The 15451-nt window shown below is 40.5% G+C and overlaps 1 protein-coding gene across 4 annotated transcripts in view; it reads left to right on the top strand.

Moving 5' to 3' along the window:
* LOC103147616 (retinoic acid receptor gamma-A-like) overlaps positions 1-15451 on the top strand; it is a 56701-nt gene that overhangs the window by 37972 nt on the left and 3278 nt on the right. For 3 of the 4 annotated variants that reach the window (XM_007566045.2, XM_007566047.2, XM_007566046.2), the window contains 6 exons: positions 11901-12049; positions 13261-13402; positions 13612-13775; positions 13903-14079; positions 14248-14452; positions 14570-14728. In XM_007566045.2, coding sequence (XP_007566107.1) covers positions 11901-12049; positions 13261-13402; positions 13612-13775; positions 13903-14079; positions 14248-14452; positions 14570-14728 — 996 coding nt within the window. Of the gene's footprint in view, positions 1-11900; positions 12050-13260; positions 13403-13611; positions 13776-13902; positions 14080-14247; positions 14453-14569; positions 14734-15451 lie in introns of those variants that run through there. The other variant, XM_016678632.1, reaches the window with a different exon arrangement.

Genomic DNA, 15451 nt, shown 5'->3' with positions numbered 1-15451 from the left:
GTTTATCAAGCAGTGCAAAAAAAAATAAATTCCCACATAGTGGAAATGTGTAAGTTTTTCATTGAGTAATTGTGGAGGATTTTAAGGAGGATTGTCTCCCGGAAATACACGATTTACTCGTCTTCTGTTCTGTTTTTAAGTGATACCATCATATAGTGTTGAACTGTTAGCTTTATTTTGCAGGTAGTAAAACTATGATGAAATACTTAAGTTATTGGTGGAAAAAAAAGAGTTGAAGTTGGTGTTTAGTGATGGTCAAATAAATCAATCACTTCTCAACTTGTGTAAATAGAAAAGTTTATGAATATTGTTTGGTTTGTTGACAAACTTATTAATGATATCTGGACTAAACAGGTGTCATTCGATTTAAAATTTAATTGTTTTTATGATCTGGGCAACATGAAAATACTTTCTTATTAAAGACTTGTTCTATAAAAAAAAAACAAACACAAAAAATTAAATATTTTCCTGTCTCTCACTATTTTCTGACACTACCTGGTGTCTTAAAATCCCTTCTGTGTGCCTGTAGTTTTTCTTTTTAATGTCCTTTATGACAATTTCTGCATAGAGTCGTCACAAAGATGTTTGGGTATTTTTTTTACAACCTAAAGATGCACACTAGTAGCACATGAGAAACATATTATCCACTAGGTATTATGAAGAGGCTCCAACACAACGGAGAGGGGAAAAAAAATCAATTGCAATGGCTGGTTTCATAAAATGCATCTTTAACGGCATGAAAACGCCAAAGGGCGACAGATTTAGTTTTAGGAATGGCAAAGACGTAAATTTAAATAAGAAAAAAATTCCCTAAAACACACACCACCTAACCAAATACAATGGATTAGCATAACCAGGATGAAGAAAACTCAAATTCAGGTAGCCCAGCGAGATTAGTCCTCATGAAGAAATCCCTGTTGAGTAACACACTGCTGCACCTCATGTTCATGGTGAGCTGACGGAAAGACTTTTATCTTTTACAGTGCCTCTTTTAGGAGAATGACAAATTCAGCTTTTTGAAAATGTTTCCAGTGGTGAAACACACGCATAGCTATTCTGTGAATACTCTCTTAGTAAGGCAGCACAGTTGGAAAACAACAAGCAGCACATCTGTTGAGCAGCAACATGCAGGCTAACCACAGACAGCCCTGCTGGTTATCCAGCTGATGTCTGATTATTATGCCTGTACTTCTCTATGAAGAGCATATTATTCTGCTCTATAGGGATTTTATTTAAATTTTTCCTTCTGTGTTTATTCCATATTTTTGACACCAAAGTTAAAATGAAATAAGTGCTCGTTGTTATACCATGACTCTAATCGTCAGTGTGTTGTTTATTGGAAATAAATCAATTAAAAAGTAATTGAAATGCAATTTGTTGTAAATTTTCTCAACATCATAAAATAATAGTATTTTTACCATGAGTATGAAACTATGACTCTCATTCTGCCCATTTGATTGAAGATAGTGATGAATGTCAACTTTACTGGAACTTCACCATTCTGCTGTGTATTTGTTCCTGTGTGGATCAGTGCAGCACCTCTTTGCCTCCCTTTGTTCCCATTTCTTTAGGTATTTAAGACAGCAGAGACATGCCACACTCTGCCCACTCTCCCCCTTCCCTCTTTTTTTCTTCTTGGTGTGTGTGTGTGTGTGTGCTCATTTTTTAGCTAAAAATGCATGTTGAGTCTTTGCTCGCATGTGGATCGCCTTTCGCACCTCGTATTGTGTAACCAAGCACCTCTAATGAATCGATCACAATAAGAAAGAGCTAATTAAGTGATTTAGCTGGCGTGTGTGTGTGGACGTTTGGCTTTTGAGAAAGGCGAGAGCTGAGAGAAGAATAGCAGGATGAAGCTGGAATTTGGGATTCAAGGTGTTTCATGCCTCCAGGGGAAGTGGTCGCTCCTCTTCATTCACTGATAATCTCTTTTTTTTTTTCTCCTGGCATCCTCTTTAAAGTTGTCTCTTCAAAGCTGGCCAGACAATGGACCCTCATATCATCACAGAGACGGAGCAAAGTTAACTGCTAAACAATAAGGAGATGCTGCTGCTGCTGCTGCTGCTGCTGCTGCTGCTGCTGCTGCTGCTGCTGCTGCTGCTGCTGCTGCTGCTGCTGCTGCTGCTGCTGCTCAGTGACTATTAAGCTTAGTCGCAGCAGTGACTCGACTCTAATCTCATCTAAAAGTTAGGGGTCAGCATGCCATGTTTGTTATTCTGCTGAAGAATAATCCTAATAACTTATTTAACTGATCACAATTAGAATTTAGTGTTAATATTAGAAAAATTTTTTGTTAATCTTCCATCCCTCTGTTGTCTGTACCTTCTTATCCTTGCAGGGTTGTGGTCCTCTTTTTTTAAAACTACTATTTTTCTTTTATTATTGGATTATATTTGCCATAAATTTTCTGAATACCATAAAACAATTTTACTGTACTATGACAATCTAATATAACTCCATGTTTACTCTGAAAGATTTTAAGCCATTTTATTGCAGATAATGACAAATCATAATTCCACCGTATGTGTATTGCATATTTACTTGCATAGGAATAAACTTTTGGTGCTATATTTTGATATATTTTGCTATATTTGTTTTGAGTTATTATTATTGATAATATTAATATTTTTATGTACATTTTACATGATTCAGTATCGTTGATTACATTTTAAAAAAAATTCTAAATAAATCAGTTTATACAACAAGTGTTATTTTTAGGCTTTTTAAAAGATAAACACATCAAATTCTCATTAATAAATTGATGCAATCAGTTCAGTCTTGTTGACAGAATCAAATCTGATTACATGCATTACAGTCTGGACCCTGTTGTGATGCAGTGCAGCCAAATTCAGTTTCTAATGCTGTTGGAAACCAGTCATTCTGATTGCATTCAGTCACTGACAAGCATGAGGTGAGAGTGGGAAGGAAAATCTTCTTCTACTGTGGAAAACCTGCAGTTTGCGAGCAGGAATCTCTGCTGGGAAAATATAAAGCCATCAGGTTTCTACTAGTTTTACTGCCTGCTGAATATGGAAAATTCCCCACAGTTGTTTTATCAGTGATTGAACATTTGATCTTAAACATTCGTTTTCAGAATGGCTGCTTTCCTGTGGTGTTTTTTATGAATCTCTCTGTCACATTGAACGTTGTTATCAGATTATGACAACGTTCAATCTAGCCGAGTTCTCCTCTAGCCCAGAATATCTCCGGCTAATTTTAGATCCAGACTGTAGTGTTTATACTTTGGTACTTTTCTTCAATCACTTTTGACACCTAGATGTTTATAGTAATAACCTTATCATGTCAGAAAACAGGAAAACAAACAAAACAACAACCTTGATCGGTTTAAAACTGGAAGAAGTAAATATGAGAATATTTATGTTCTGATATCATCAGGGGAAATTGTAAATCTTCGTCTAATTTTTAATTTTGATGTGTTAAATGTGCATAAAACTAAGAATAATGGATTTCAAAGTTTTATTTTAGCTTCATTTGGCATAGCTTTATGGTTTTCAGAGTTTAAAACAAATATATCCGTTATGTGGATAAATGTAGGAGCAATATGAAAAAAGACACATTTCCTCACTGCTATTCAGTGCCACTCAAAATAGTCCGACATGTTTGTGGATATATTGTAATAGCGGTCATGAATTTTAAGTGTTTTAAATAAGCTGCAACTTTTTGCATAAAGTATCAAATTAGGATTCTGAATTAAGTATTGCTTTGCTTAAATGGTCAAGGTAGAAATATCCCAACTGAGTTTTAAAATACTTTAATCTTTTTTTTTTTTTTTTTTTTCAAATTTATTTGTCAGATAAAACATACCATTGCTTATTATATAGTTTTTATGAGCCATACTTATTTTATTGTTCACATTATTTAAAATTGGAGTTTGATATTATCCCTTTTTAAAGAAATTTTGAAACCGTCAGAAACGAGACATTTTTATATTATTTTGTAGCTGATTGTTTTTAAGTTGTTAAACCAGTCGTGTTGAAACTTGTCTCCAAGCTTGGCATCTCCAAACCTGCCCTCAACACATATCAGCTTTCATAAACTTTTTTTTTTTTTTTTTTTCAGTTGTTAAAATGTTTTAGCCCCTTTCGAGAGTTCAAGGAAAACAGTAAACAGGTCAGGGGAACGTATATGGAAAAAAAACTGCAGCTGGGTTTGGTTATAACTCAATATCCTGAGCTCTGGACGACTCTGAGGGGCTGAATACGAATCAACACATCATTCAAATTATTTGAAAGAATCAAAACTATTATTTTATTTCTTCCTTCCATTCACAGTGATGCACTACTTTGTGTTTGTCTCCCCAAAAATTCCCAATAAAATACATCAATATTTAAAGTTTGTGGTTTTGATGTATCAAAATGTGAGAAGGTTCCACATGGTTTCTCTGACCCTGCAAGCCAAGAAGAGGAAATATAGAGGCTATATGGACTGTAATATCAAAAAAAGAGAAAATATAAACCCATCTGTGTTTATGGGGTGTTGTAAAAGAAAGAAAGGGACAAAAGGGACAGGAGGGACAAACTTAAACTTAACAACCTGTCACATAAATGCAGCCTCCCCCTCACTCTGCAGACAAACTCTTCACACATGCACGAAAATCCAGACCTAACTTCCAATTTTCTAACGTTTGTCTTGTTTTACCATTAAGTTATCCTCCATTGGCCCATATCTCTGCTACAAACATTTTAGCTTGGTCTCTATTTTACTTTTTGCAAGATTTCTTTCCTGTACTTCTAGCAAGCCTGTGTGTGTTTGTGTTCTTGCCTCCTTTTCAAGTGTTTGGTGTGTGTTTTATGGAACCATCTCCTGGACAGTAGCCCGGTTTTCACAGGCTTCCCTTTAAAAGGCGCTGCCAATGACAGGAAGGGCTCCTCCTCCTCCTGCCAGGGCAGGAAGGCAGGAGGAGGACAGAGGGGGGAAGAGGGTTATTAGTGAAGGTCGAGCTCGGGGAGGAAGGCGGAGGGGAAGGAGTGCCTCTGGTATTGAACTTAGAACAGCTGATGAAAGGGATTGTATCTCAGATATGTCCCATCTCCTCCCTGCTGTAATTACCTACTCAGCATCTTTGACACTCGCAAGGTTTTCGATCAGCAAACAGTGACACATCCATTTGAAAAAGACAGTTTGAGTTTTTATGAAAGACTCTGAGGTCATTTTATTTAGATTACCTTTTCAAACAGACTTGGTCCAGTTATTTTGAGCGCTGCGTTTCTGTTTAAGATTTCTCCCAGTGTTTCCTCGCCGCGTTTGTTGTTGCACTCCAAATCAAATGGAAAGAAATCACATGACCCATGCATCCATACATCTCACACACGCTGCTGAACATTTTGTGGCTTAAGATGTTAGACAGAAGCTGGATTTATTACCAGAATAAATGTTTTAGAGATTTAGATTTGCATTTTAAAGCAATTTTTATTTTCTTTTACCATGAATAAATTTTAATACAATTATCAGTGAGTGGTTAACACTGTTCCTAATATTTATTGCGATCAATGGTAACGGATGTGTAGAGAGCTTTTTTCATTGCTTTCTATAGGAAAAGTAATGGTTTAATTTTAGTACATTTGTTCAAGAAAGAAATACCAAACAACATTCACTAGTGACCAACAAGTTGACGTGTCACAAGGCTTGAGGAAGCAGACGGCGCTCCAGGTCCTCTACAGACTGTTGAGTTTATTTTCTGGGAAAATATTTCTTCCTTTTGCATCTTTTATTATGCGACCGACTTTGGTTTTATCTTGCTTAACTGTGTATAAACCATTAAGGCTAAAGCAAGTCTACTCAGAAATATGACTCCAACTTTCCTCTTACCAGATGTGAACAGGCTGGACCATGTCCAGAACCAGGTCTTTTCAGGCCGGGCCAGAAGAACACCTTTAGGATCAGCTCTCTCTGTGTGTTTCTGGGCTCCGTGTTCTGCACTCTCACAATCTAAACTCCTGAAAACTTCATGCCATCATAATGTGTCAGTCAAGTATTTTGGTCTCACATATTTGTCAGAGCACCAAGACACATTGGGCTTTTCACACTGAAATATCAGAACTGTTACTCACCCTTGGAGCCAGATGGACAAATAACTCCAGGAGAATGTGAAGGTGTGTCTGCAGCACACAGTGATTCATGTTTGACTTTCAATTGAAATGTTTGACTACAGAGAAATCACAAAACCCTGCTTGCTCAAGAGCAATGAAAGATGAAGTTTTGCTGTAGTGTTGAGTAAATTTATTTACAGTTGTCTTGATTTTCTCACCAGTGCCTATAAAGCATCACTTTCTCTCAATGTTCCTGTTATAGCAACACTTCAGAGCCTCTGGTAGAGAAACAGTCCCACAGCATCACAGACGCTCTACCCTACTTAACAATGGGCATTAGGAACTTTTCAACTTTTGTTTTACACCTGCAGTGTTAGTTGCTGAAAAGCTCGATTTTAGGCTCATCTAATGATTCAAGTTCAAGTTAACCCAGTAGCACTCAGTTAACTCCATATGCTTATATTTGTGATGGTAGGACAGAAAACAGTTTCATGTAGGCAGCATCCATAGGTTGTTATGGATACTTGGTGAAATACCATTGTTTGCTTCAAGTTGGAATATTTTCATCTTCATCATCACCATCCATCCACGATGCATAGCGGCACAATGAATGTCACTTTGTGTTCAGACTGTACTTATAGCCAAGGTTTTAGGCCTGCAGCTTTTTACTTGTTGCCATTTTCTGAGCTATGAAGATCAGCACAGCCAGGTTGGCTTTGAGGAATTACATGTTTGCCTCTCTTTGTCATTTTGAAGAGTGACTAAGAGAAATGGACCTCTGTTTCACGTCATAAGGAGGAAAAGAAGTAGCAAGACTAAAAGTTACGAGGCACTCTGATCAACTTAAACAAGTGCAGAACAGTACAAGTTGGAACCTTTTTTTTGGAGGGATATTTTTCAGAATAAGTTTCCCCCTGCAGACTTTTGTAAATGACTAATGCCTTGATTCGGCTGCGACTCTCTGTCCTGTGAGCTGATAAGGAAGGTGTCTCCTTTCCGAGGGGCCTCTGTTGTCTAAACAGGGATGTGCTGATCCGACAACAACCGCTGAGGAAACGGCAGAGGAAAGAGATAGACGCGTGGAAGTGAAGCGAAGGAATGTTGCGCGGTATTTATTGCATGTTTTAGTTGCAGCTATGAGTAAATGAGGCTTAGATAGAAAAATATGCTGCGTGACAGATGAGATTTATAGTTTTGTTGCGTATGAAACTCTTTGTGGGAGTTGGCGGATGGAGGGGATTCACACGAGTCCCGTTGTCTCCTCTGTGTGCTGACTGATGGAGTGACACAGTGAGGGGTGAGCTGTAGGTTAGGAAGAGAGAGGTATTTTTTTGTTGTTGTTTTCAAGGCTGAGCTCAGTTCAGGGTGATGACAGCTGCTGACGGTTCTTGGCTCCTCGCCCTCTTTCTCCACACCAGGTAAAATCCCCCCTCCTCTCTCTCTCTCTCTCTCTCTCTCTCTCTCTCTCTCTCTCTCTTTTTTCTCACCACGCTCAGACAGTGTCAGTCACTCGCTCTCCCCTGGCGCCAGATGCAGCTTCTCCGTTTCAGTAGGAGCTTTTTTTTTTTTTTTTTTTTTTCCTCTGGATTTCACAGGACCACTTTTACACCGTCAGTGTTACTATATAAACAGAAGCCGGTGATCAGGTTACAGTGCATCTCACCTGCTGCTGCTCCCCCGCACTCGCCCGATGCCCCTAAACATAAAACCATTTACACCAGGCTAAGGCTGAGACGTTCTACGAAGTCTGAGATTACCATCTGCTGTAAGACAGCTCACACCGAGATGCTCCCACCTGCAAACTGTGGTTTTGGGGTAATAATTTTGGGCAGAATAATTCTGATTTCTAACATGATCTGTGAAATGCCATCCAGCGAGTTCACCTTTGACCTGATCTGACCGAACTTGAGCAAATCTACTGCAGCAAACTTCCAACAGCCTTCAAGCATGTTTTTTTTCTTCAGCAGTGGAGTTTTACGCACATAGAGGCCATTGTGGTTGACTGCATTACTCTTTGTTTTCAGGGTGAAAAACCGTACCTACTGGGTCCAGGTGTTTCTGGAGCTCTTTGTGTGCGCTCCTAAGTTGATTATTCTTTTGGCCCAGAAAACAGCAGCATCTGGTTCTGGTGGTTGTTACTTCTGGATTACAACTCTGATGGGTATTACTGGAACATTCAGACATTTAAAAATACAGTTAAAATAATTTCAAAAGCATTTGCTGTTTCTATGTGAAACAGCAAATGCTTTCTAAATACTGACAGATTTTAGCTGGTTACTTGGCTTTCTATGCCTTTTTGCACCTAATTTTCTTCATGTCTTCAATATTTAATACCTGTGTCCTTCCACCATGTTTTCATGTTAGGAGCAATTTGGCTTGATTTCTTTGAATGTGTGTGTTACTTACATTATTAAAAGCACCTGGAAATTGTTGTTATGGAAGCATGGAGACTATGGAGGACAACCAATATGCCGTTTCTTCTCTAAAAAGCAAACGTTGTCACAGCTTCTGTTGCTGTGACTGTAGGTTTAATCTAACAGTGGTTAACTCAATAGATCTCAGTCACGAGGCACTCTGATCAACTTAAACAAGTGCAGAACAGTACAAGTTCTGCATTTAAATTTGTTTAAATGATTCTTAATCATTTAAACAAATTAAATGATTAAGAATGGGGAAAATACTTGTGTGTGATTTGTTGTTATTAAAGGAATTGTTAGATTTGCTTCTTTTTTTTTAGTTGAAAAAACAAGATTTTCCCCACACTGCATAAATTTACTCGAATTAAAGGTATTATTTTCTTTTTTCTGTGTATATATATTTTTTGCTCCATTTATTTTTAGCCATTGCCCTCATCTCTATTGCGGTGCCACTCAGTGTGCAGGATGCTGCATCTTTTATCAGAATCCAGGTGTTGCCCATATCTCAAAGCATAGCTTGAAATGAACTCATTGCACTGCTCTTCACTGCATACAGTATTTAATCAGGAGATTCTTTTTCTTTCTCTTTTTTTTTTTTTTTGCAGCTTTTTCCTTTGCAGAGCACACCAGATGAGTCAAAATGTAAACATTTAATCCAGACGGGACAGTATGATCTCCACCTGTGACTCTTGAATGCTGCAGAAATGATTAAATGACGTGTTCTCATAGGTCGCAAGAGAAATTCAAATGTTGCTGGAGGAGCTGGAAATTCTGGATTTAACTTGAATAAATTAACCCTGACAGTAATGTTTGTACAGGTTTCTTTGAGACTTAAAAACCAACAGAGAGACCCGTAAATTATGCAGATGTGTCTCAGAGAGATGAATAGCCGCTAATGAGCTGTGATCCCGGTCGGTGTGTTCTGGTTTCCTGTTGCAGAAGAAGAAGCCCGGAGAGGGAAGCGTTCATCCTGGAGTCTCATGTACAAACTTGCAGATTTCTTCTTTGTCAAAATCAGTGAGAGGCTTACAAAATACCTCCAGCCGTCAATTTGAAAACAACTTACTATGTTACAGGGATTATTTTCACAGATAGCGGGTTTGTTGTGGAAAGCAGCAGCCGTGTTGAAAGCTTACCGACTTCTTGGTCCGCCTGGCTCTTCACAGCCCAGATGTATTCGGCGTCCAGCAGCGTTTGACGGGGAATGAGTTGTTAAATTGGGTTAGTTCCTGCCAGGCTGGTGTTGATTTGTCCATTTTCAAAAAATAACTTGCACACATTGATGAAGTTTATAGGAGGCTGCCGATCATTAGCAGTGGCCTTCGAAGTCAAGGTCAAAGTTAAATAGTCAAGGTTTTATTTAACCTCCCGTCCACTGAGAAGTTTGTGTCCTCGGGCTCACCTCCTGCTTTCCCTTTCTCTCTCTCTCTTTTCATTTTTCCCCTCTGTTTTTATTAGATAATTCCTTTGTGCCTCTCTGGGCTTGAAACCTTACCACTCTTGTTAATGACGAGCCGGGGGTTCAGGTTGGGGTTGCTGCCGTGGGGTGAGGGCCACATTTGGTTCAGTCCTGTGCTGTCCATTGAAGGTGACAGGAGGGGCTGTGACTTTGGGGTATTTGACCCCCAGATTCTTTATTTTTACTAGGAAGTGTACCAAGGATGGAGCTGTTGATGTGAATAGCGGCCCAAGGTGACTGGATCCCAATAAAGAGGCCGTCACCCTGGCCTGGGCCCCCTTCCCATCCGAGACACAACCTTTATTGGGCTGGTTATGAGCCTGGGCAACTATTAAACCCCGTCCAGCCTGCACTGAGGAATTTAGGGCCAGGAAACAGAGGGGTGGGGGCAGGCGTGGGCTCAGAGAGGTGAAGTTGGGGTGACTGAAGGTGAAAGTTGAAAGGCACATTTGATCGGAGAGTTTGCATTTCCAATCCCAGATTTTCTGAAGTTCTGATCTGCTTAAATGCTCATTTTGATCGATTCCTCTTTTGCTTTTGACATTCGCGTGTTTCAACAATAAGATGTTTGCAGCAACACAAAACAATTGCTACTTAAAAACAGCCCAAACTTGCATAGAAGTTTGAATTTTGGAGAGCAGACGCTGCTACACAGCTCTGCAGATAAACTGGATTTTAATATTTAAGAGAAAAGACAAAATGATTAAACAGTTGACGTTTGAAGCTTTCTTCAGCATCTCTTATCATCAATCTTTAGCATGATCAGCACAGTAATCTCTGCAGTGCTAGCTTTTAACAGTAGTCGTAGACTCAATCTCTAATTGTAACATTTTCAAAAACACCTCGCTGTTTCATTTTCCAACATGGCTGCTGCATGACAAAATAAAGGTTTTTAAAATAATTAAGTAGCAACTTTACAATAATACTCTCAACTTCAACATGCAAGTTGTCTTTCCTCTCTTGAAGCGCATTTGGTAATTCCTGCAAAGTCATGTAAAAGTGTACATCACTGATGCTAAAAACAGCAGGCCGAGTTACCGTCCCTCACTAACAACATCGGCACACGGGAGAGTTTTTATTTGCTGTTTGAAAAAAATATATATTTTAATTTCCATTCAGCCAATAACGGTCAAGCATAAAATAATCCTTTTCTGGTCTCTTCGCAACTTTGTTCTCTAAATAGATGCTCGGGTCGTTGCCGTTTTCCCTCAGGTCTTCTGCTCTGCTGTCATTTAAGTGCAAGAAACCACAGCTGGATGAACTTTACTGCAACCATTAAACATTGTTTGTCTTGAATCTTTTTCACTATAGCAGTGGAAGGCCTCTGCCAAAAAATATGCTGTTCTACAGTGTGAAATTTTCCTTAGCGAGACAGTGCGATGGGACGGAGGGAGACAGCGAGGTCTCGTAAACATCCCACCTCTGTTTGTTCACATGGGGCTTCGGGGAGACGGGCAGGTCCGGCCGGGTGGCTTTTCCAAATAAAATAGCAGAAAAGAAAAGGAAAACAAAGCATATGCGCACAAACGCACACGTGCAAAAATTTTTTACATTCGAGTCAAAAAGTCAGCAGAGGTGTCCCACTGCCCCTCCTGCTCTCCAATAAATGGTGAAGCCAATCAAAGCTCAGCTGCCAATCAGCGTTTTTTATCAGCAGGCCCATCTGGCCATCAGCTAATTGTGTCTCTTTTAAGTCCCTGTCAATCAGCAGAGCCCCCCGCCCTCCTCCTTTTTCTCTTAAAAATGTCTGCTTTTGAGCTTGTTCCCTTCTGGCTCCACAGGGTGGCCCGAGGAAGGATGGGGGTTGTTTGTTGACCACTCTCTCTCCTAATCAGCTGCTGCATTTGCTTTCATCATTATTTCAAAGACTCTTAGGATTAATGCAAACAAGATGCATTCTTATAATAAGTGACCTTTCTTCCCCCCCACCCCCCTTCTTTTTCTTTTTTTATTTTTTATTTTCTTGCCCTGCAGCGGTGGAGACGCAGAGCACCAGTTCAGAGGAGATGGTGCCCAGCTCCCCTTCCCCTCCACCTCCTCCGCGGGTCTACAAGCCATGCTTTGTGTGCCAGGACAAGTCATCTGGTTATCACTACGGAGTGAGCTCCTGTGAGGGCTGCAAGGTAAATGAAGCCAGAGGTACATGCAGAGTTTACAGGACATGTGTAAAAAAGAAAAAGAAGAAGAAGAAGAAGAAGAAGCTGAACAGCTGAGGTCAGTTTAAAAGAAACCCAGAGTGGGAACCTGATTCTCTCCGAGAGCCAAACAGATGTGTGAAGAGTGCAGCTGTGTGTTTGCTGCTGCCCCCTGGTGTGTACTCACTGCCACTGCACAGGCGCGCAGCACATGTAGAAGTTCGGTGTGAAAGATATGAGCCTACTTCTTCCATAAAAGTTTAACCCAAAGGCATTTAAATGTTAACAAAAACAGATTGCAGCTGTTTAAAAATGACCTCTTTGATAATTTATTCGCAGCATGTACATATATGTAAGACCTTTGTTTAGGATTTCCTGTCTTACAGACCAACTCAAAGTAGCGCATGGAGGTTCAGAGAAAGGAAAAGCTATGCATTGTTATCAAAAAATATTGAACAATAAAAGGTTTAAAAAGGAAGACGGGAATTTACATGTATCTCATTTATATTGATCTCTTTTCACTCATAACCAGAATAAAAATCCAGCAGGTCAGTAGTGGCAATTAAACTGAACAGATTAATGGGAAGGTGGATTGAGCTCAATACCTGGTAATCCCAGAAGAAAACCTGTTAGGACGCATAAAAACCTAAGACTGGTGTGGAGGTTCATTTTCCAGCAAATCAGGAGCCATAAACTTACATTTAAAGCTGCAATGTAATAGTTTAAATCAAAGCATGTTCCTGTGCTAGAATGGCACAGTCAAAGTCCAAACCTGTATCTAATTTGACTAGGACTGATGTCCACAAACACAGATGCTTGAGCCAGCTTCAAGATAGAATGGGCAAAAATGTTTGTCTCTAAAAGCAGGAAGAGACGTGAACCAAAAGTTGCTGATGATTCGACAAAGTATTTAATCAGGGTGGCCAAGCAAAAATGCAGGTTTCAGGTTTGTAACATTTACTTCATCTTCAGAATTGTGCAAGACTTTTTGTCAGTCTATCACATTAAAATTCAATAAAATACATTGAGGTTGCAACATGGGTACCAAATACTCTGAAAGACGCTGTAATTAGATTACACTCTCCCTTCATGTTTGCTAAAGTGGAAACATTTTGAGAGCTGTCCTGTTTCTGTCTGTTCTGGAAACTTGGGCCAAGGAAATAAATCAGAGTCTTTTCTGCTTTTTTTTTTTTTTTTAGGGATTTTTCCGCCGGAGCATCCAGAAGAACATGGTGTACACCTGCCATCGAGACAAGAACTGTCAGATTAACAAAGTGACCCGCAACCGCTGCCAATACTGTCGGCTGCAGAAGTGCTTCGAGGTCGGCATGTCCAAAGAAGGTCTGTGGGCTGGAAAACAACTCTTCCTGTTAATTCATTTATATCTACCCTTTTTAAGTGGACTTAGATTTAGGTTTAATTGAAAACTTAGTTTAAACTTTATCAGGAGGGCCAATAAGTGTGGGCTGGTCCTGCGAGTTGTTGTGATCACAGATTTGCGAAATCACAGCTGAACATCCTGTGGTAACCGGATTTCCTTCAACCTTCAGCCGTGCGCAACGACAGGAACAAGAAGAAGAAGGATGTGAAGGAGGAGGTGGTGCTGCCCGAGAACTACGAGCTCAGCGGAGAACTGGAGGAGCTCGTGAACAAAGTCAGCAAAGCTCACCAAGAGACATTCCCGTCTCTGTGCCAGCTGGGAAAATACACCACGGTGAGTTTTTGACTTCCGCCACGCACGGCGGAGTGTCCGCACCGAGGCTCGCTGCTTTCCAGACAGGACGAGCCACGGTGCCGACTCTGCGCAGACAAAAAAAAGTGTTCCTGTTTCTCTCTTCCAGAACTCCAGCGCTGACCACAGAGTGCAGCTGGACCTGGGCCTGTGGGATAAGTTCAGTGAGCTTTCCACTAAGTGCATTATAAAGATTGTGGAGTTTGCCAAGCGGCTACCAGGCTTCACTACGCTCACCATCGCTGACCAGATCACCCTCCTCAAATCTGCATGCCTGGACATCCTGGTATTAGCCCTCTCCTGCTTAACCGACCCTCCACCTTCCCAAGGCTTTCCCATTCATCACGCTGCTTCACTTGTTGAGACAAAGCAGATATTAGATTTTGTTTTTAAAACTAATATAGTTTTTTTTTTTTTCCCCTGTGTTCTGTAATGTTTTTCCTTCCTCGTGCAGATGCTGAGGATATGCACCCGCTACACTCCAGAGCAGGACACGATGACGTTCTCAGACGGCCTGACTCTCAACAGGACCCAGATGCACAACGCCGGCTTTGGGCCGCTCACTGACCTGGTGTTTGCCTTCGCCGGTCAGCTCCTGCCTCTGGAGATGGATGACACAGAGACGGGGCTCCTGAGCGCAATCTGTCTCATTTGTGGAGGTAAAAGGTTTAGTGAGCCGGCCGGTCCACTGAGTCTAGAACGTGTCTCGTTTTTGTTTATGTCTTCCTGCCAGCTCTTTGTGAGGCTGCTATCGTTTCCTCTTCGCCCCTCACCAGACCGCATGGACTTGGAAGAGCCAGAGAAGGTCGACAAACTCCAGGAGCCACTGCTGGAGGCTCTAAAGATCTACACTCGCCGCAGACGCCCGAACAAGCCCCACATGTTCCCTCGCATGCTGATGAAAGTCACAGACCTGCGAGGAATCAGCACCAAAGGTTAGGGCTTTTTATTATTATTATTATTGAACTTGCAGAATTTTTTTTAGTTAATCAAAACGTAAGTTTTCCTCTCCCCGTTGTAATCTTAAAGGGGACATATTATGAAAAATCCCTATTTTTTTATGTTGTCATACTTGCATCTGGGCTTCTACGGCTTCTAAAAGCAGCCAAAGTATCAACCCCACAAAACCCAGCCTGTCAACTAACAACCCAAACTGAGTTCCAGCACGTTTGGTCATCTGGTTTTACTGCTGTGCAATGGCTGCTGGAAAAGACAACGGTTTTGTAGTTGACTTACCTTCCAGAAACCACTTGTTTCATTCTAGTTGGTTGTGCAGGAGGCTCCACGTCTGCTTTTCAAAGATGTGCGGTTGTATAGTTGCGCATCTGTTTGTAGGCGTTTTCATGTACGAGTGTAAACGTTGAGTTGGGGGCGAGGCCAGCAGCAGCTTATTTTGATTTAAAGTAACAGGATGCCCTAAGATGTCTCATTCTGAAAGGAGCTTAAAATGGCAGAACTGACCAAACAATCTCATAAGAATTTTGTCCAAAAAAAATGTAATGAACATGTTTTGTACATTTCATAGACCTATCCTAACCTATTCAAGGAAACATAATAGGTCACCTTTGTAAGGTTTAGCTCTGTTGTATCACTTAATATGCACGCGGAAGATGTCAGCATGGTTTTGTCACTCACTGCAAAGTAACTAAAACGCATCG

This window comes from Poecilia formosa, unplaced genomic scaffold, assembly GCF_000485575.1.
Source record: "Poecilia formosa unplaced genomic scaffold, Poecilia_formosa-5.1.2 Scaffold186, whole genome shotgun sequence".
Lineage (NCBI taxonomy): Eukaryota > Metazoa > Chordata > Actinopteri > Cyprinodontiformes > Poeciliidae > Poecilia > Poecilia formosa.
This window is presented reverse-complemented; position numbering and strand designations above follow the sequence as displayed.